This window comes from Seriola dumerili, unplaced genomic scaffold (genome assembly GCF_002260705.1).
Source record: "Seriola dumerili isolate Sdu_G_001 unplaced genomic scaffold, Sdu_1.0 BDQW01001125.1, whole genome shotgun sequence".
Taxonomy (NCBI): domain Eukaryota; kingdom Metazoa; phylum Chordata; class Actinopteri; order Carangiformes; family Carangidae; genus Seriola; species Seriola dumerili.
In genome coordinates, this window is record NW_019175380.1 from 362411 (window position 1) to 384365 (window position 21955).

Below are 21955 nucleotides of genomic sequence, written 5' to 3' on the forward strand. Positions count from 1 at the left end.
CACACACACACACACACACACACACACACGCACACACACACACACGCACACACACACACACGCACACACACACGCACACACAGGTCATTTTCAGCCGGATCAGCTCTGTGATCAGAGATGTTATCTGTTTGCAGAGAGAGAGAGAGAGAGAGAGAGAGAGAGAGGTAAAGGCTCTGTGTCAGTGTATCGCTGTAGAATCAGGCGGTAACCATGGTGACGAGGAGCAGGTTTACACTGGAAAAGGCTTAGATAGATAACAACGAGCTCATCCATCTGTATTATTATTGAATGGGAGAGGATTACTTTCTGTCTGCGTCAGTAAACATCAGCAGCAGCTGAAACAAAGTAGTTTCATGAGTTTGTACCGAAGAAAATTAACACACGTTATTGTTTTTGTACGAACAGGAAATGATCCAGTGATCAAACTGCTTTTTAATTTCACTGACTTTATTGATGGTAGTGCTGCTGTCGGTGTACTGCTTTGGTCCAGACTCAGAACATCTTAACAACTATCAGATGGATGACCATGACATGTTGTAACGAGATTCATGGTCCTCAGAGGATCAATCCTACTTACTTTGGGAATCCTCAGACTTTCGCTCTAGCGCCACCATGAGGTTGACGTCTTTGAATTTTAGTAAAATATCTCAATGAGTATTTGATTTATTGCCATAAAATTTGATTCAGACGTTCGTGTTCCCCTGAGGATGAACTCCAACAACCTTGCTGATCCTCTTTTTCATGAGGTCAAACTTTTCATTGTCCAATTCTTTGTTTTATGACCAAATACCTGCAAAACCAAAACCATTCCCATCAGCCTCAGCTGGACTTTGTGTTTACTGCTAATAAGCAAATGTTAGCATGCTAACACACTTAACTATGGTTGTGGCCGTTTTAAGCATTGTACCTGCTAATCCTGCTTTTGGTTACAGTTACACAGTTACATGTTCACTGTTTGAATTAGAGTTAAAAAAAAAACCCTTTCCACATCCTGTTCAAACGACCCAATTTAATTAAAACAGACTGAAAAAATCGTTGGAAATGCACGTAGCGTTAGCTTTGTCATTGTGCACATGTCAACCTACAGGCCAGACCTGCAGACCTGCTGTGTTCACCGCTGAGTGACTGATCTCGTGAAACACAGTCTGCGTTTGGTTCTGCGTGTGAAACACTGACCTGGTCTCTGTCCGTCACAGTGAGCCGGCTTTTTAAAAACAATGACCCGTCAGAGGAGGAGACACAGACACAAGGTGCTGCAGGCTCAAAGTGTCCAGATGGCAGAGAGACAGAAAGACATTTACAGAGAGGAGGAGGAAGAAAAGGATGAAGAGTGGGGGGGGGGGGGGGGGGGGGGGGGGGGGGGGGGCGCAGCAGCTTGTGAAATGATTTGACCTAGAAGATAAAACTGTGGAGATAAAACTATTTGCCCTTCATTATCTCCCCTCATCTCTCTCTCTCTCTCTCTCTCTCTCTCTCTCTCTCTCTCTCTCTCTCTGTGCAGCAGAGGGACTGAACGTCACTCAGGATTATCTGGGGTCAAACAAACAAACTCATCACTGAGTCTTTATTCTTGTTTGTTCTCAGGTTTTTCTCTGTTCTGTAAATTCAGGACGCCTCCCTGAAAAGTCTCATGAACTTCCTACCTGAACCTGAGGTGATGAGAAACACCTGCAGGTCCATGTCCTCACTCTCTCTCCTCCTGCTACCAAAAACACATTTCCCTTCTGACCCAACTGTATCAAGCCATAAACACGATTTTATTTTGAAGGTTTCACTTTCATCATACAGTTTCACTATCCAAAAAAGAAATTCTAAAATATTCAACGGAAAATTGCCAAAGTTTGTTTTCGAATTAGACAAGTCAGGACAAAATTTATAAAAATAAGTTCCAACTGGATATTGAGAAATTAAGATTTATGATTAAATGTCTTTGATTAAAAAACCTTTTTCCTTATGAACATTTTTAGAATATAAATTTATTCTGAAAAAAAGTCATAGAGAGGTTTTAGTTTAAAATGTCTTTATGTAGGAAAACACTGGATGAAGTGTTTGAAAACCAAAACCATCACATCCACAGCCTGCAGAGACTCTGTAGCTCCCCCTGTGGCCACTCCCAGGAACTACACAGATACAAGCTGTGTATGTAGAAAATAGGACACTGAGGAGGTGTGTGTGTGTGTGTGTGTGTGTGTGTGTGTGTGTGTGTCTCGGAGACTGTCGTCATTTACACTTTACTGAATCTGATTCTGCTTCATGATTCCAGTTTCTGAGTTCTTATCCTTGTCTTGGTGTCAGTGTAGTTTGTAGTGTATGTTCGACACACAGCAACCTCTCTCTCCGGCCGGGTGGTGTAAGGTTTATCTGATTGTGTGTGTGATCACATAGATGAATGTCTCGTCAATCAGCTGTGTGTGTGTGTGTGTGTGTGTGTTCAGGCTGTTATAACGCAGCGGTGAACTCTTGTCCACATGACCGCTCCTGTGACAAAGCGCTGAGCTCTGACTGCATGAGTGCACGTCAATGTTCGAGCTTACATAAGCTTCCTACATCTTTCATGGCAGAACGGCTTTTTTTTTTTTTTTTTTTCTGTGTCAGTGAATATACAGGACGTTAGTTAGTGTGTCCACGTCCACGCTTTCCTCTGTTACTCTGGTTTTAATGGAGGTTCTCTGCATCCAGCTGCTGCTCACACAGAGACGTCTCAACACAGAGTCTCAAGCAGGATTTCATGTTTAGTTCTTTATGTCTCAGTTTTCTCAGGTTTTCTAGGATCTGAAAAAAAAAACAACTGATATTCGTTTCCTTTCAAATTAAAACTTGTGATAATGTTCCTCTTCTTTTATTTTATCATGAATCACTGATGATGTGGTGATTTGGTTTTGACATTAAATCAAATTCAGTTGAAAAGTGAATGTTTAATAAATGACCAGATTATATTTGTAACTATAAATAATATAACTACTATACTTCAGTGTAAAGCGTGTCCCAACTACACATTCAAACACTCTTATGAAACAATGCTAATATAACCTCTAGATGTGTGATAACACACGCTGAGTTTTTACCTGGCACCTGTTAGCTTTAGCTTCAGTGTGTTAGCATAGCATGATATCATGTGTGGAGCCATCTAGGGAACATTTAAGACCCTTTTACAGGATTGTGGTTTTAAAACACATCAGCTGGAAACAAAAAGTCAGTCAACTAACAGAGCTAACATTGATTAGCCAACTAGCTATAGCTGTTAAAATCAATTCCTCTAATGGCCACTAGAGTCTGGCTCCAACAGTGAGTCAGTCCCCATAGACTCCCATGTTAAAATGTCCAACTTTACAGCAGAAATAAACATGTTTACAGCCTGGTACAAAAACTGTTCTGGTCTCTAGAGATAATTTCCTCCTTCATGACACCTGTTTATATAACTCACCTGTTTACATTTTATTAAGGACTAAGGTTATGGAGGATTGGGGGCGTGGCCTCTCTGAGTGACAGGTGGGTGAGCGTACGCTTGCCACAAACAGACATACACCAACGTCTCAGCTCCACACACTCCCCTCCTCTTTGCTCATTTTTGGATTAGCTGGGAGTTAGGAGGCGGAGTCAGACACTGCCAAGGTGGTGACAGTGGAGCAGCTCACTCTGAGCTTCAAAACCTGTGGGTGACGTCACAGAGGCTGTGTCCATCTTTATTTACACTCTGAGGCTAAGAATTAGAGGTCACTTTGGTCTGCTTCTGAAATGAAGGAGCCATTTGATTGGTTATTTCCTGATGTGAACTCGTAGTATTTGAGCTCCTGACATCAGACAGGTGTTGAAGAGGTCCTGATTTCTCACCTGATCCTTTTCTCCTCAGATATCATGAATCGTCTCCGCCTGAGAGACGCTATGAGACTCATATGTTTCAGACTGTAACCAAGTCACTGTGTCCATGTGAATGTTTCAGTCTAACCTTACCTGTCCTGTTGTTGTTGTCGCTGTTGTTGTTGTTGTTGTGTTGCAGTGTTCCTGCGGAGCCACAAGAGTCTGGAGTCTGTGGATCCTCAGTTCACCATGAGAAGGAAGATGGAGCAGCTCAGAGAGGAACTGGAGCTGATGGAGCAGCTCAGAGACGTGAGACACACACTGATTACTACTGATCATTACATTTACAGCAGCTGTAAACATCCACTCACTTCTTTACTACACACTGGCCTTTTAAGTGTGCGTCCTTTGTGCAGTTTGATGTAAACATTTAAAAAGAAAACCCAACAAAACAGGACTGGACCGGTCTTAAATGTTGGAGAGAGACTTGGCTGCTGCCCCCAATAAAACACAGACTCTTGCAGACGTCGCCACTGGATCCGGCTTTAGTGTTCAGTCCTCTCTGTCCTGCCGGACTCAGGCAGGGACTCTGTTGTCGAGTCGTGACCTTTAGCTCCAGGTGGTGGAGTGCTCTTGGGAAATGGTGATTGTGAACCGCTGCTAAAAACAGAAAAGCCACACAACAAACGCTCTCCATTCAGACTTTTGCATAATTTCCTGTTGGAAGAAAACAGTACAGTACAATAATGTATTAAATACTAACTGTAAAGAACCTGTGCACTATGAGAGTATGTTTGGTGCACAGTATAGCAGCGTATACAGATTCTGCAGACTGACTTCCTGGTTCAGCCTTAAGACGAGCCTTCTGTTTGTGTTGCTGTTGGTTCCTCAGAGCATCGAGAGCAGACTGAAGGTCGCACTTCCCGAGGACCTCGGCTCGTCTCTGATGGACGGCGTCGTGCTCTGCCATCTGGCCAATCACATTCGCCCGCGCTCTGTCGGCAGCATCCACGTCCCCTCACCTGCAGTGGTACGTCTGACAGGAATCTGTTTTTATTCATTATCTCAGCTTCTCTCTGATAGAGTTTGTAAAAGTGGTGACAATGGAACTGGAGGTGAGTTTGTTTTGCAGTAAAAAAGTATTTTTCTGTTGTTAAAGCAGCAGACAAGTCAAGGTTATGATAGCTTTGGATTTTTCATTGGTTTTTATTTTTTATTTTGTGTTTTCAGTTACAGTTTTTATTAGTTTCAATGTTAGTTTTAATGTTTTTGTAATATGTGGTATTTGTTGGAGCAAGATTCAAAAAGGTCAGAAAAACCGTTAAAAAATGTTTTCAGTGAGGACAGATGAACAACATCCACAAGAGACAACTGTAACAGATGTGTGTTAGTCAGTGTGTCGGTGTCATTCACCAGAAGAACTCAACTGGACACAACAACAACAACAACAACAACAACAACATAAACTGTAGATATGGACACAAACATGTAAACATTCGACACAAGATGCAGCTTTAAGTGTAAAATGTGTGTAACTGTGTTTCTGAGGCGAGACGCAGGTCGAGTCAGTCTGAGAAAAAAACTAAAAAAACAACAAACTCTAGAGATTTGAACCAGATTCTGAACCAACTCAAAATGAACTGGACTGTCCAGCTGCAGCTCTGCGGCTCATCACTGCAGCTAATTAACAATAAAATATTTGACACTACTTGATACTTGAAAATCTATTCTTTTTCTTTATGTTGTTAGTTTTAGTTAACGATAACCTTGACACTTGAAAATGATGACTGTTGTGTAAATGCCACGTTGTGCGACTTTGTGCTTCCAGCCCAAACTCAGCATGGCCAAGTGTCGGAGGAACGTGGAGAACTTCCTGGACGCCTGCAGAAAGATCGGTGTACCTGAGGTAAGACATGACCCTGTATCCAATAACCTCCACCCTGTTAGTGCTCTGACAGCAGAGCCGTCGCCTCTCTGAACTGGGGGTCGTTTCTAAGTTTGTTCTTATGTCTCCAAAAATTCACCACAAAGAAATATTCTGGTGTGATACCAAACACCAGAGACTTTCTGACAGACTTTAAGTCCTGAACCAGTCAAATGTGACACACATATTTTTACCTTTATGGTAACTTACACTTTCCAATGATATCATAATCTAAATGTCCATAAATCTCCTTTGAAATCATAGAAAAAATGCTCCTTATACCTGCAGAACTTCCTTGAGAATCATCATGTTTTGAAGTTTTCTTCCGTATCACAGTGATGCAGTGACAGGTGTGTGTACATACAAGTGTGCACTGCAAACAGGAGCTGCTAAATGCTAATTCGGGCTAACTTTCAATGGCGCACATGTGGCAAAATGTGAAATAAGCAGAGAAAACAGGGCTCAGCGTCAGGGGAAGGATGCACTGAATCAACATAGTTTATAAGAGATGAATGGATGCAGCCTCTGTGTTGCTGAAGGACATTCTGCCAATCAGTGCAGGGATTTGAACCGGCAACCTCCAACCTGAAAACACACCCCCAGTTCATCAGAGTAACTCCCCTGAGATCCAGCTGTCATACTTTGTTGTCAGCATGGTTTCAGTCGACCAATTATTCTACAGAAGCGGTAGAAGAAGCTGTGAAGGTGTCCTGCAAAATAAAGACAGAAATCTTTACATTAATGTCAATGCAACATTTGCAGATTTAATTATCTTACAATTCATGTTGGTGAGTGAGATGGAAACTGAAACTGAGGATTTTTGCAGGACACTGATGACAACACTAAACTGTGAACCAGATCTGGGAGGAAGGCTGATGGTCCGACGTTTCTGTCATGTGATCTTGAATTAAATAATCCTGAAAAACGTCTTTTAAAATCAAAAAGAAAATCTGAACCGACTCCCTGGGAGAATAAGTCTATATCTATCCTTGAAATCAAAACTCGAGGAGCATTCAGCCTTTTCCCAGGTGTGGTTTCATTTTCCTACCTGCCTCCTTTTTGTTGTCATCGCTTTTAAACTCGGTCATTAATGTTGACATGTAACGCTGATTCATCACCGCTGTCATCGCTGCCTGTGGCTTCCAGCTTCCTCCATCATCAGGACGGCAGCTTCAGTCTGAAACACACTGGGTTTACTGTGTGCGTGTGTGTGTGGGTGTGCGTGTGCGTGTGCGTGTGTGTGTGTGTGAGTTTTTAAATGTGCTCGTGGCATCGTGCGGACCGCAAGGAGAACATGGTTTCTCGGTGCAGATGCAGCAACTGTCCTGAATCTGTCCAGTTACTGTTCACGTGCTCTGACTGGTGCATTCTGGGAAATACGGTTGCTGGAGAGAGAAAATCAAAGATAATCTGAAAGAAATAGTTCAACATTTCAGGAAATAGACTTTCACTTTGGAGTTAGGTGAGGTACTAGTCTTCCGGGATACAGCCAGCAGCTGGTTAGCTTAGCTTAGCATAAAGACTGGAAACAAAGGGAAACAGCTAGCATGGCTCTGTGCAAAGGAAACAAAATCCTCCTACCAGTGGGGACCGATCAAAGAGAGACAGGCAGTTAAGCTGGTGACTGCTGGTCATTTGGACCATAATAACTCATTTTCATTAATAACTTGAGTTCATATCATCTGTCTTTAAACCAGGAAGTGAATCAAGTTTTGAGTTTTTATATGAAGGTGAATGTTACAGAGTTGAAGGTGACATTTTTTACAAGTGGAATTTGTCAGTCAGGATTATTTGCTACTTTAAAAATGATCGTTTTATTATATGTGTTTGTGTTTTTATATTTTATCTGACCACGTTAATTATCATTTTAAAGTTTCTTTCTTCATATCTGCTCCGTTATTATTCTGGATCTGAGCTGTTTACCTGGTTGACCTTTGACCTCCATCTCTGCTGCTGCTTGCTGACTGTGTCCAGCCTCTGTTGCTTACTGGCCGGCTGCCTGTAGCCCTCACCGACCGCTTCTGCTAAAAGCTTCTCCGAGCTAACATGCTAACCGCTTCTATGCTAACGTGCTGCGCTGCTGGCTGACTGCACTGGCTTTCCCATCAGCCACCTCACCTCCTCATTATGGTCTGCTTCCTGAGAGAGAGAGAGAGAGTCAGAGTCTCTCCGTCCTCTCTCAGCAAGCAGCCCCTCTTGTTGCCATGGTAACCCCTTGCCTGCCTCCACCTCTGCCCCGCCTCACCCCACCAGCTCACACTCTTATCTGTGACCTTTGACCTCTGTGTCCATCGGGTAACCTCCTGCCTTTTCTTTCTTTCTCTTTTTACTTTCCGGCTGGATCGCACCACATCTTCCTCTTTCTCCTCCTCCTCTTCCTCTTCCACTTCCTCCTCCTCCTCCTCCTCTTCCTTCTCTTCCTCCTCCTCTTACCTCCTTTCATGTTCTTCTTTTTCTCTCACACCTGTTTCTTCTTTCTCTCTTTTTCCCTCTTTCCTCCTTCATCTACTTCCACCTCTATTGTTTTTCTCTCGTCCTTCATTTGTTTTTTAACATCCTCTGTTTCGTCCTCACTTCCAATCTCCTCCTTTTCTCCTCCTCTTCCGTCTCCTGGTTTTTGGTTCTTCTTTGTCTTTTGTGGAGAATATTTCACTCATCCCTTCTTTTTCTTTCATCCTCCTTTCTCTTTTTTTTGGATGTAAACGCTTCCTCCTCCCTTCTTTTCTCTCTCCTTCTTTTCCACATCCACCTGTTTTCTCGTTTTTATTCTTCTTTCTCTGTTGTTTCCTTCTCCCCATCATCTGCTTTTTCTTCACCTCCTCCTTCTCCTGGTTTTTCATACTTCTTCATCTTCCTTCTGGGACAATATTTCTCTCATCCCTTGTTCTTTTCTTTCACCCTTTTTCTTTACCTCCAACTGTCCCTCCATCTTTTACTTATCCCCTTGTTTCCTCCTTGTTTCCTTCTTGTTTCCTCCCTGTTTCCTCCTCCTTCATCTTTGTTCCATCTTCATTTCCTTTTTCCCCTCATCCTTCTTTTCTTTTGATCTTTCTCTCTTGTTTCCGTCTCACCATCATCGTGTTTCTTCTTCACCTCCGATCTCCTCCATCTCTCCTCCTCTTCCTCCTGTTTTTTCCTGCTTTTTCTCTTTCTCCTCCTCTCCTCCCCTCTTCACCTCTTCTTCCATCCTCTTCCTGTTTATTCTTCCCCTCTTGCTTGAACTTTTTTTTCTTTATCTCCATCCTTCCTCTCTCCTCTTTCTCATCTCCGTTTCCTTCACCTCCTTCCTCTTCATTCTTTTTTTTCCCTTCTTCTTCTTCTTGCCTCCTTCTCTCACCATTATCTTTTTTGAACTTTTTTAAACTCTTGCACTTCTTTTCCTCCAACTTTCCTCCCTCCTTATTGTTCATCTGTTTTCGAACTGTTTTTTCTCTTATCTTCTCTCATCTCCTTCCTGCCTTTGTTTCCTGCTCTTTCACTTCACTCCCTCCTTTATTCTCTTCCTCCCTCCCTCCTTTTCTCTTCCCTTGCTTCCTCTCTTCCCTCCCTCGTTTCATTCCCACCATCTCCCCTTCTTTTATTGCATTTATTCCTCCTTCCCTTCCTTCATGTATTTCCTCCTCCCTTTCTAATTGGGGTGCCAGTCTTCCCTCTGTTCGCCCTACGACATCATCCAGTGCCGCCTGCAGCCAGTTCGCGCCACGCTTCGGGCGCTGGTTGCCTTGGATACAAGATCTCTGGACAGGAAGCGGGAAGGGCCGGTCTCGACTCCAAACCCCGCCTCCTCCGGGGTGTCAGAGACTCCCTCGTTGGTTTCTGTCACCACTCAAACCCCGCCCCCCGCCTGGCAAATCTGGGACATTGTCGGCTCAAGCTTGGTTCACATCCTCTGCCTAGTTCTGCTCTTTGTGGCCTATAGCTGGAGCGAGCTGACGTAACCGTGACAACTGCCTCCTGTCAGTCACCTGCTAGCCCCACCCTTGTTCTGCGCAGGCTCCTCCTCCTTACTTCTGCTGCATTTATGTCACATGGGAATAATCATGCTCAAAATGAAACATGAGTTGCTGTAATGATCCGTCCATGAAAAATCCACAGTCGTCGTTCTGTGTCAAAATGATTCTTAAAGTTTATCTGAAGCTGAACTGTGAGTTAAATCAATTGCGTGTTTTCTAAAGTTAGTGTTTTTCTATGGAAATCCCTCTTCACTGACAAGATCGTTTTTATGCTTTGATGAGGTGGAAAAGAAACAGAGTTAGTGAATAAACCTTGATGAACATGAATCATGAGACTAAAATATGAAACAAACAGAACTGTCAGATTTCCATAACGTTTTCCCATAGACTGTAAATAAAGATGGACGTAGTCTCCATGACATCACCCACAGGTTTCTGAAGAGCGGTTTTGAAGCTCAGAGTGAGCTGCTCCACCGTTGCCATCTTGGCAGTGCCTGACTCCGCCCCCTAACTCCCAGCTAATCTAAAAATGAGCAAAGAGGAGGGGAGTGTGTGGAGCTGAGACTTTGGTGCATACGCTCACCTGCCTGTCACTCAGAGAGGCCACGCCCTCAATTCTTCATAACTTTAGTCCTTAATAAAATGTAAACAGGTGAGTTATATAAACAGGTGTCATGAAGGAGGAAATTAGCTCTAGAGACCAAAACTGTTTTTGTACCAGGTTGTAAACATGTTGATTTCTGCTGTAAAGTTGGACATTTTAACATGGGAGTCTACGGGGACTGACTCACTGTTGGAGCCAGACTCTAGTGGTTATTAGAGGAACTGCAGGTTTTGGTTCTTCCGTGTTGGCTTCATGTTTCAGCCCCTGAGGTTACTGCCTGTCTTTTCCACCTGGTTTTCCGTTGTTTGAGCTTCGACTGGATCTTTTAATGACCTCATCTTCTTCTACTCATATTCACTCGACATGAGTGGATGGAAATGGGCTAAATTTTGCACTAGATTTGGATGGAAATGCAGCTACAGTTTTGCTGAGCTGTTGTGGACACAGTGCAGGACTGTAACTGTGTAAGATTCTCACCTGATTTTTTTAATGTATTTTTGCACAGAACGAAACCTGTGGATTCTGTCACCCATCACTTATATTGAATTTCTCCTTGCTGCCACTATGGGCAGTTACAGCGACCATTAATGCTTTCAGTGCACATACGGGCATGTGAGTGTTGTCTTACATTAGACTTGATAAAATGTGAGCTTTTCCTTCAACATTCCTGTGAACAAATGTGAGCCAGATGGTTACGATTTACACAAGACCAAACGGATTTCTAAAATCTAATTTCATGCCATTTTAATTTCCCTGTGTGGGATCAGTAAAACTTCCATAACCAGAATAAACCAGATCAGTAAATCCTCTGTCCGTCCCATGTGAGACGAATGCAGCCTCAGCATGAGCTGACGTCTCTGCTCCTCACCTTCTACTCCATGTTTGATTTTCTTCTTCTTCTCCTCCTTCTTCTTCTTCTTCTTCACCCGTTTGGAAACAATCAGCTCCCATCAGACATGTTTTTGTGTCTTCGCAATAAACTGACATTGAAACTCCTAACAGAAGCAAGGACGTGTGAAATCAGCAGGTTACGTGAAGTCACTGATGTCTTATCAACATGTTGTACAACAAGGACATCTGACCTGAGCAGGACTGAGAGGGGCTTTGTTTTGTTAACGTTCTGGAGCCAATAAAAAAAGTTACAGTTTAACAAAATCACCGTCTTATGTGTAAAAAAGAGAGATAACAAGATCTAAAACTGTTCCAGTATTTACACCTCCTCGCTGACGAAGCAGAGTCAGTGGTAGTGTTCAGATTACTGATGCAGTTATAAATTAATACTGTTCATAGTGTACAGTATTTAGCATAGAGTAGCCTGGTGTTACTGAGTTGACAATAATATTTGACTTAAAGCAGAGATATACTTACTTTTAACTACGCATTTGCATGACGGCTGCCTCGCATGTCCTCGGTCCGTTTGGAGCGGCGTTTGTTCACATCAGAATGTAACGCTAGACGTGTGAAAGATGCAATATGCACATGAACACCAGGGGCAGCGTAGGGACGGCAAACTCGGTGTGTGTCACAGGGAAAATAATAAAGCATTTCCTTAATTTCATATCTTAGTAGCCCTTAATTAATAGGCCTCCAGTGATGTTAAAACCCACTTACATCCCATGTTTAGCCTGGTTTTAGAGCACTGAAGGTCCAGAGTGTCACAGAAAGGCTAACAGGAGAAGCTAAATGACTAAGCTAATTGATTAGCTAGAAGAATCCTCCAGTAACTTGTTTAGTATTGAATGATTACGTTCACGATGCATCCGGTTGTCGGTATGAACACGTGGTTGAAAAGCAAGTATATCTCCGGCTTTCGTTGGCTCCAGTTTACTCTGGTACAAATCTCTCAGCAGCCATCATGGAGGCCTGGTGGACAATGGGCTGGAGGCAAAGGTCTAAATGTATAACAACTAGAACTGTTGTCAAAACCATTTAGTTAGGATGTAAATTTTAAAAAAGTGTTATAGTATGTTTTCAAATGTAGGTTCACATGTACAATATTCAATTTCTTAAAGTACTAAAAAAGCAGTTTCTTTGCCACTGAACCACATTAATGATTAAGCTGAAACCTCCACATTATGTGACAGATTCAAAGTTTAAGGTTCAATTTATGGATTTGTGAAAAATGGAAATACACAGCGACCCTCCTAATCAACCAATGCTGATGACATAACATGGACATTAAAACCCACCATGGGCTGAATAAATACCCTTCATATCATCATCATATCTTCTTCAAACTTTGTAGTTTGGGAAGAGTTCGCTCAGTAAAGCTAACAATAAGCTTGATAAATACCAATCAAGCATTAATGTTAACATGGTAAAGGATGAGTTTTTGATAGACACTTTAGCTAGTGTGCTAATATTTCAGTTGTTTATATATAACCTAGAAATCTAAAAAATTCATTTTTAATCTTTTGAACTTAGACATATTTTGACTCAGAAAATCCCTTGATCAGACAGGAATTAAACATGTCTGCCAAATTATTCAGACACCACCGTGTCGTAGTTTCTGGATTACGATCAGACCTCTTGAAGAGCTGAAGACCTCCAGTATGACCTCCAGATGGTTCTGCTGAAGCCCCTGTTTTATCACTGCAAAGATATTTTTCAGAAAAGCCAATAAGAAAGTTTTCATTCCGCCAATATTTAACTTTGACTATCAGATAATTGCCTGCACAGTTAGAAACTGAAGCTTCAGAGTGGCGATAGTTACAGACTGGATGTTGTGTTTTCATGGTGGTTCCCGTAATTTCACCAACATTAAACTACATAAGCACATGATCCCTGAATGGACGTGTTCAGTGACTCATCACTATTGAGCTGCACAAACAGTATTTTTCCAAGTTGTGATTATGAAGAGTAAACGGAAGCCATATTTCAGTAGTTATTGATTATTTAAATCAGTCGGATGTTATTTTGTGTCTAATTATTTAAGTTATTTGAGTATGAAGTTTTGAAAAATGTGGATTTTATTTATTTGTTTATTTAAATGAAATTTAAACTTCTTTTGAATTGACATCAGCTAACTCGACTGTATCCTGATATGCAATGTGACTGTTTTTGGAGAATATTTGAAGGGCTATAGACATTAGATGAGTTTATGGAGTTAGATCAATATTAGTCTTCTTAAGATGTTTATCTTAGAGGGTTTGATACGTAGAAGATTAGCAGCATAGCGCTCTGTTTGTATACTGAGAGGAAAACTGAGGAATATTGATATTTACGAACGCCCTGAGGGGCCAGTGAGAACAGGTGAAAAAAAAGTCTGTTCTTTGTTTGTTGTTGTAATACTCATTTCAGCCACAAGAGGCTTTTTATTTCTCCATCCACTCTGAACATGAGGTAAGTTTATTGTGTGTTAGCAAGTTATGTGACATTACTGTCATGTCTTTCTTTTGGCTAGAAATGTAAATTGTAATCAGCATTAATCTGCCGTTAGCATTAGCAATATTCAATAAACAGCAACCAATTCTATATCTAATAAATTACCAAAATCAAGATGTGTCTAAAGTGTTTTGTATAGTTATTATTAAAAGTACAAAATTATCATATTCTCTTAGCAACTGTCCAAATGTCCTAGTGATAAGTTTTTTTTTAATCTTTATTGATAAAACATCCCATCTCTGTTATTATGACCACGTTACAGTAAACTAATGTTAGCAATGCAGTCAACTCAACCTAGGTTGTAGCGGTTTATTAGACATGAATGATATGTTTTGCACTTGCTAGCTAGCGGGCTAATGGATACCATTAGCATAGCTAACGCTAACGTCATATTAGCCCAGATTAAAATACATTTATAGCCAAAAAAAGACATGACTAATGTTACACAACATCCTAACACACAGTACATATGTACCTTGTGTTTAGAATACACAGAGAAATTAAAAATCACCTGTGAGTAGTGTACATCACCCTCTTGTGGCTGAAATGAGTATTACAACAACAACACTTCTTTTTCACATTTTTCACTTGTTTCACAGATGAAAGATTTTTTAAGGAACTTCAGTAAGATTATTCTGGCAAAACCTTTTTCCACCTCTTCTTAAGTCACTGCATCCAAAAATGGATAAGCTGAATTTATTTTTTCTCACTTTCCTCTCAGGGCTTCCGTAGATATTTCCTGTTCCCACTGCAACTTTAAAAACTTTATTCTGCCTGACAGCTGGTTCCTGGACTAATTCACAGAAACTGAATGAATACAGATGCGTTCACTTTATGGTTTGATGACACGGAAACAGAAAACGCCTTGTATTTATGACGTGTACAACACAGAATATTTGACATGAACGAGTGTAAGCTGCTGATAAAATGTAAATTTCTGTGACCGCATGTATGAATGTGATGATTTATATTGTTCAGTTTAATTTATTCATATTCTGTGAATTAATTCGAGCTGTAAGTTACATCAGTTGCCTCATTCTCTGCACAGATGTGTTAACTTTGTGCTGATGTGGGTGGACTTCCCGTGGGAGGAGGATTTTTTTAAAGCCTTGTGTATGATATTTGACGGTGTGAAAGTCAGAGGTAATAAATGCAGTTCAGGCATGTTGTCTGTTCTACAGCGTCATTGTTCTAAAGTAGAGGTTATAAAGTCTTAAAGGAAACTACAAGTGAAAACCAGACCTGAACCAGGTCTTGAAGAAAAGATCCGACACTTAAGGAAATTATCTTATTCACTTTCTTGTTGAGAGTTTGATGAGAGGAGCAACACGACTCTCATATCTGTCCGTCATGAAGCTCGAGCCAAGAGATAGTCCAGAACATAACAAGTTGGTGTTTTTACTCTTTGTGTTTTTGTACTGATGAACAATTTATGAGTAACGAACTCTAGATGTGCTGCCCGACAGATTTTTCTTTTTCTTTTTTATTCCCCCGCACCAGCGACAGTCAGGAGACACAGTGACCGAACTTCTTCAAATTTGGCACAAACCCAAGGATGAACTGATTACATTTTAGTGGTTAAAGGTCAAAGGTCACTGTGACCTCACTAAACAAGTTTTTGGCCATAACTCACAAATTCATTCACTAATTATGAAACAATTTAACTCAAATGTCTATAGGGATAAAATAAAGTAATTACATTTTATATCCAAAAGGTCAAAGCTCAACTTCACTGTGACATCATAAAGTTCTGCAAAAACACTTCTGACCATTATTCAACGCTGTAACTCAGGAAGGAGAGACTGTGACCGTATTTCCTGTAACTTCGCTGGTTGGTGGAGGGATACAACCGTGTTTTGTTTTTGTTTTTTTATCTTTGGAGCAATTTCCAGACTCTATGCTAAGCTAAGCTAACTGCCTCCTGATGGTAGCTTCATATTTAACAGACATCTGACTCTCAGCAAGAAAGAAAATTAGTATAGTGTATATTCCCCAAAATGTTGAACTATTCCTTTAATCTAAGGTTTTCCCCTGAAGACGAATGAAGACGAGACAGTTGGAGGTCTTCACACATTGTACATGAACACCTGAACATTTCTGAGCATTGTGACTAAATCCTGTGCTTGGCCTGCTGTCTTGTTTTTCCCTCTTCCTCTCCTCCATCTCCGTCCTTCCCTCCGTCCCTCTGACTCTGCTCTCCCAGGACAAACTGTGTCTCCCTCACCACATCCTGGAGGAGAAGGGCCTGGTGAAGGTGAGCATCACGGTGCAGGCCCTGGTGGACGAGGCCTCCTCCAAACACGCCCTCCTGACGTGAGCGGCAGAGACGGGCGGCGCTTCCTCTGACTGACACGTACAACAGACGCACACCTGGATCGACACGCCGGACGCCACGACACGCCTCTGTGCTCATTCCGCCTCCCTCTCAGTAACAGAGTGATTTCTTCTATTTAAAGGTGTTAAGGGAACTAAACGATCAGAGGTGGATTCATTTACTAATTCACGAGAGGGAACTGAATTAATTTAGTGACAAAGGAGCCAAAACTGACCAGTGTTTGACCGGTCGTAGGTAAATGATGTGTTTTATATCAGTTTCAGGGTGTGAGTGAAAAATCAACTCTAACATCCACGTCTTCAGGTGAACACAAAACAAGCAGATACAAACTGAAGGGCATCAAAACAACTCCACTTTGTTTTATTTTATTTTTTTCTTGATTAAAAAATTCCTACACCAGTTGGTACCAAAAGGTTCTGACACAGTATCAGGGCCACGGTGACGTGGGAGGGGAAAATCTTTCATTTCAAGAATAAAGTCTAAACCAGTGGTCGGCCACTGGTGGCCTGCAGCGACAATATCCTGCCCGTCAGATTATTTTGATATTCAGATTTAGCTATAATGTTCAAAGAGAATCTAACTCCACCTGAAGAAGCTCATTTTACTTTTATTCATGTTGAGAGTGATTGACAGACAAACAGTCACATCAGGCTGCACAGCTCCTGGTAATGAAACACATCATGGCAGCAACAGTTATCCACAGAGAATCACTTCCTCGTTCTCTTTTGTTTTTGTTTTTTTGGCAGCAACGCTTTATTTCAAGCTTTTATTGTGAAAAGTTCTGACAGGAAGTTCCGAAGTTTCTGTTGTCAAACGTATAGTATGTGACTGTGGGCCACAGCTCCACGTCTCCACAGTAACAAAGTAAATTCAAGTTTAATTTTTTATCAATTAATTTTTTAATTAGCCTTTGATTATGATCTGACACCTAATGGATTAGAAAACACTCACGTGCCGACCACTGGTCCAAATAGTTTCAAAAAAAGTAAGAATAGATTTTTAATTCAGAGAAAATAGATCAATCGTATTAGACAAAGTCATAATTAGGAAAAAATTACAGTATTTCAAGATTTCATTCTGTAAAACTGACTTTTTCTCCTAAAATTAATTAATTCCTGAATTTTGTCGTAATATTTTTTACAATTTGTTTTTAAATTTTTTCTTATAATTTTACATATTTTTCTTTGATATGACATTTTGAGACTCATGTTTTTGTTCATAACCCATGGCCCTAATACTCTGTTATAACATAAGCAGATTTTTATTTTATTTTTTGATTGGTATTTGAATCTGAATTAGCGCTCCGTGCAGAACTTTGGCTTCACTAGCATTCAGTCTCAACCATTCAGCCGTAGCAGCACCAACTTCATCCCTTCACCTGTTTCCAATCAAGCAGTCTGTAATTTTACAAACCAGATCATTGATTATAGATTTTTTTCTACTGAGGTTTCAGGTGACGTGTTACTGTGTGAGTATTTAGCGTGATGCTCTCAGTTCCCTGAAGAGAATAAAACCAAAAGTCTTAACACAGAGGGCGACGACTTTTAACCACAATTTGTATTTAAACATAAAGATATTTATAATATAAAGAGAAGCTGAAATCATGTGTTTGGGTTGTTGTACACATCCCAAAAATATTTTTCTCTAATATATTTTAGGTATAATTGTGTATGTTTTATAAATGTTTGACTTTGTGTGGAGCTCTCTGCATCTCCCTGACCCAGGTCTGAGTCTGTGCTGTGGCGGGGGGAGGGGGGGCACTAATCTGTGTTTATCAAGCCTCTGAAACTGGTTCTGGGTCTTTCCTCACTCGCATCTGTGAGTCTGTGAGCTTAAATCTTCAGTTAAACCCACAGTTAAAGCTGCAGTTAAACCTTTAGTTAAACCTTCAGTTAAACCTGCAGTTAAACCTTCAGTTAAACCTTCAGTTAAACCTGCAGTTAAACCTTTAGTTAAACCTTCAGTTAAAGCTGCAGTTAAAGCTGCAGTTAAAACTTCAGGTAAACCTGCAGTTAAACCTTCAGTTAAACCTTTAGTTAAACCTGCAGTTAAAGCTGTAGTTAAACCTTCAGTTAAACCTGCAGTTAAACCTTAAGTTAAACCTTCAGTTAAACCTGCAGTTAAACCTTAAGTTAAACCTTCAGTTAAAGCTGCAGTTAAAACTTCAGTTAAACCTGCAGTTAAAGCTGCAGTTAAAACTTCAGTTAAACCTGCAGTTAAAGCTCAGCAGCCTGTTGCAGCAGCTGTGTGTAAACTTTGAACTTAGTGAGGGAGATACATAGAAACTAAAGTTAGTCACTGTTATAGAGTTAAGATAGAAAAAACATTTACATCTACAGATCCAAAATCGATGCAGCAGAACAAAAGAAGTCATTTTTTCTTCTTCCTGGCGCCTACATTACCCACAGTGCAACTCGACTTCAACAACAGTTCAGTTGGAGATTGGAGTGCGTTATGCTAGTAGCAGTGAGCTAAAAGATGGAAGTTTTCCAGAGACTTTAGTCGATGTTTATGACCATATGTATGTTGATACAGCCTCCTGGTAACAAAGGTCATTTACTGAAGTAACAGACATTTATTACTTTTAACTGAATAGTCTGTTGTTGGTCTCTTTCTTTCACCTGAATCCTTCCGTCTCTGTGATACTAATGAATTAATGAATTAAGCTATAATGTGAATAGAGACGCTGCATCTGATTATGATGGTGAGTTCAGTGTGAAACCAGTTAAACCATTACATTTACACCAGCTGGTGCGACGGGCTGCAGGTGTGTAAACATTGATCCTTTGTCAGCTTCCGGATTGAGAGACGCTTGATAAATGTCAGAGGTGTGTTTGATTCGTAGGTTTCAGGATGAGGCGGGTGGAGGGTCTGTGAGGAGGAGATCTCATGTAGCCACACCTCCGGCTCCAACAGTCCGCCGTGGTTTTTAAAAACTCCTCAAACACTATGAGATTCAAAAACATAAAAGCAGACGGTCTGGTGACTGTGTCACTGCTGTGTGGAGAAGATTTGAAGTTGATATTGAGGCGAAGTGTTCATGCGGTCCAGATCCCTGAGGTTCAGACCGGAGCTGTCGCTGCGTGAGACTCTGAGACTCACGGTGGGTTTGGGGTTTACTACACTGTTGATGCTTCATTCCACAGCCTGCTATGTCAACAGTGTGCGTGTGCGTGTGTGTGTGTTTGTGTGTGTGTGTGTGTCAACAAGGGAGTTGCCAGTCGGCCTTTTGAATTCTGTGGCGATGCAGACTTGGACCAAACCAAGACTTTAAAGGGGCAGTAACTAACTCTTGACCTTTGTCGCCCTCTGCTGGCAACTACAGCAAATCACAGCTTCCTGCAGCTCTGATGTCACTGACTCTGTCTGGTGCTGAACAACCACAGACACAGCTGTGGACACAGGCAAAGCCAGGGTGGAGCCAGATGGAACCATAACCCACCAAAACAAAAGCTTATCTAGAACGACCAATGGAAACTACATTCACATTCATGCAGCGCTTTTCTGTCATACACACACCGATGATACACTCAGCATCAGAGCATTCGGTCTGAGGACACTTCGAAATACACAGACATGGAAATACACTGACATTAAAATAGCATTTAAAGAAACAATCAAAGCCAATTTGAATAAATCAAAATAAAAATGTTCGTCTGGGACGGTCGATCAGGAAAGACGGGATCAGCTGCAGCATGACATCAGAGCCTTGGTCTCGTTAAGTGAGTCCATCCGTCTCTCCTTCTTCAGACTGGATCGTTAGTGTGAAGCGCCGCTCAAATGTTTGAACAGGTGAAATGAAGAATGTGTGAATGACATTTTTGGCGGGTTCAGGTTCGTGGTGAAGAGTCAGACGGTGACTGAACGGTGTTTGCTGACACACTGCTCCAGGTCTCGTCACAGATTTACTTACTGCCCCTTTAAAACCCAAACGCCTGCAGGTCTGGGATCATGTTGAGTTCCCTCTAATCTCCCTGATGAAGTGTCTGACGCTCGTGAACCAGCAGGCCTGTATGAATGAGTTTGTTCTTGTACATATGATGCAGCTTGGTATCCAAAGCTTGAGCTACTTTAAAGATTCAGCAGTAAAAAAAAAGAAAAAAAGAAAAAGAAACAGACAAATGCTTCCACTGGATTTCACAGTTGCCAAAACAATTACTTTTCTCTCTTGTGATGAAACTATTTAAATGTACATGTTATTGATCACAAGGATTTCTTGTTGTGGAATTGATATTTGAAAAAGCAGTGAGTTGTGTATTTCACTTTTTCTTCATGTACTGTATATTTCACCATCAAACACTCTACTTTAAGTCTTCATAATCAGTTGCTGAACAATATAGATAATCAATATCAGTATCATATAGATGTATTTCAACACTATGGGCAGCTTGAATATGTTTTATATTTTATATATCAGCTGTTAATATCTGGTAACAGCATTATTTCTCCTCTTGGCTAAAACCTGTAAGATATAATAAATAATTTCTTTTATTCCTGATATGAAATCATTTTAATTTAACTTTGAATGCCTGCTGAAATCAGTCAAAAATGAAATAGCAACAATATCAGGATCTTTATGTCAGCCATAATGTTGCAGATGTTGACGTCTGGAACAGAGAAAATACTTGTAAATTTAACGTAAAGAGAAATAAGAAGTCTGATGATTCACTTTGCTTGTCTGTAATTCTTCATACAATCACAGATTTCACTCACGAATCACATCGTCACAGTGTTTTTGGGAAAGGCAATAAAAACCACAGTGGCTGCCCCCCCCCCCCCGACAGAATCTGCACTTTAAACTTCTGTATTTATATCTTTGTTTTGGCAACTGAGAAAATCTGAAATCACCTTTAATGAGAGAACAGAGTTGAAATGTGATGCTGATGTAAATGGTGTAAATGTGCAGTGAAAATCCTGCTGAACACAAAGCAGTGTTGTTGTTTTTTATGTCTCTTCTTTTGTATATACAGTATATTATACTGTCCAGAAACGGCCTGTACTCACATTTTTGTACTTTTTTCTGACTGGGAGCAAATTTATTTTTATGTGACTTGTTTTCAGGTTTGTGGAGATTTTGATGTAACATACCCTTTTGTAACTCTTTGTGAACCTTTTGTGTAATTTGTTGTACAGCAGCTCAAATTTACATGCATGAAATGTCCCTTTAATGTCGCCTTAACTGCTGTGAATACTGTATATACTGTACTGTATTTCTCATCACTTTATCAGTAAAGACCTCATCTGTCGAAACAAACACACTTGTTGGATCACTGCAGCGACAGAATGAAAACGCACAAATGTTGACACTAAAATTACTTTACTCGATTTTTAAATCAAAAGGATGGTGGTTATATCTAAAAGGTCAAAGGTCAACTTCACTGTGACATCATAATGTTCTGCAAAAACACTACTAGCCATTATTCAACACTGTCACTCAGGTGGGGGAGGTTATGACCATATTTCCTGTAACTTGTCTGGTTGATGGAAGAAACAACCACGAGGAGGTGATTCTAGTTTACGTTGAAATTTCACAAAAATTTGAAATGTAGAAAAATGAGTTCACATCTATCTGTGAAACTTGTGTGACCTCAGTAATAAATAAGCAAAAACTAAAAAAAGATTTACACTAACTTAAACTTGAACTCAAGTTTTACTCATATCAAACCATGACTCATATCAAACCTCTGACTTCATAGAGTCAAAGTTCAAACACCTCTAATGATGCTCACATGATGCTTGTATCACTAAAACAAAAAGAGGGTTTACAAACAAATCTGATGGTTGATTTTGTTTTTAAGGACCAGGGTTATTGATGTGTTGATTGACAGCGAGACGGACCAATTATGTACAAGCCTCATTTACACAGTGGGCAGACTCTGGGAGTGAAAACCCAAATGTTCACGACTCAGGTATGTTGATATCAGGTTATTGGTACTTTTGTTTATTAATCTTCAGGT

General features: G+C 40.7%; 1 protein-coding gene across 1 annotated transcript in view; it reads left to right on the forward strand.

Moving 5' to 3' along the window:
• lrch1 (leucine rich repeats and calponin homology domain containing 1) overlaps positions 1 to 17040 on the forward strand; it is an 81697-nt gene extending 64657 nt beyond the window's left edge. Inside the window, exons 16-19 of the mRNA XM_022767264.1 lie at positions 3998 to 4107; positions 4691 to 4828; positions 5627 to 5704; positions 15867 to 17040. Coding sequence (XP_022622985.1) covers positions 3998 to 4107; positions 4691 to 4828; positions 5627 to 5704; positions 15867 to 15980 — 440 coding nt within the window. The 3' untranslated portion in view covers positions 15981 to 17040. The remainder of the gene's footprint in view (positions 1 to 3997; positions 4108 to 4690; positions 4829 to 5626; positions 5705 to 15866) is intronic.
• The last annotated feature ends 4915 nt before the right edge of the window (positions 17041 to 21955 follow it).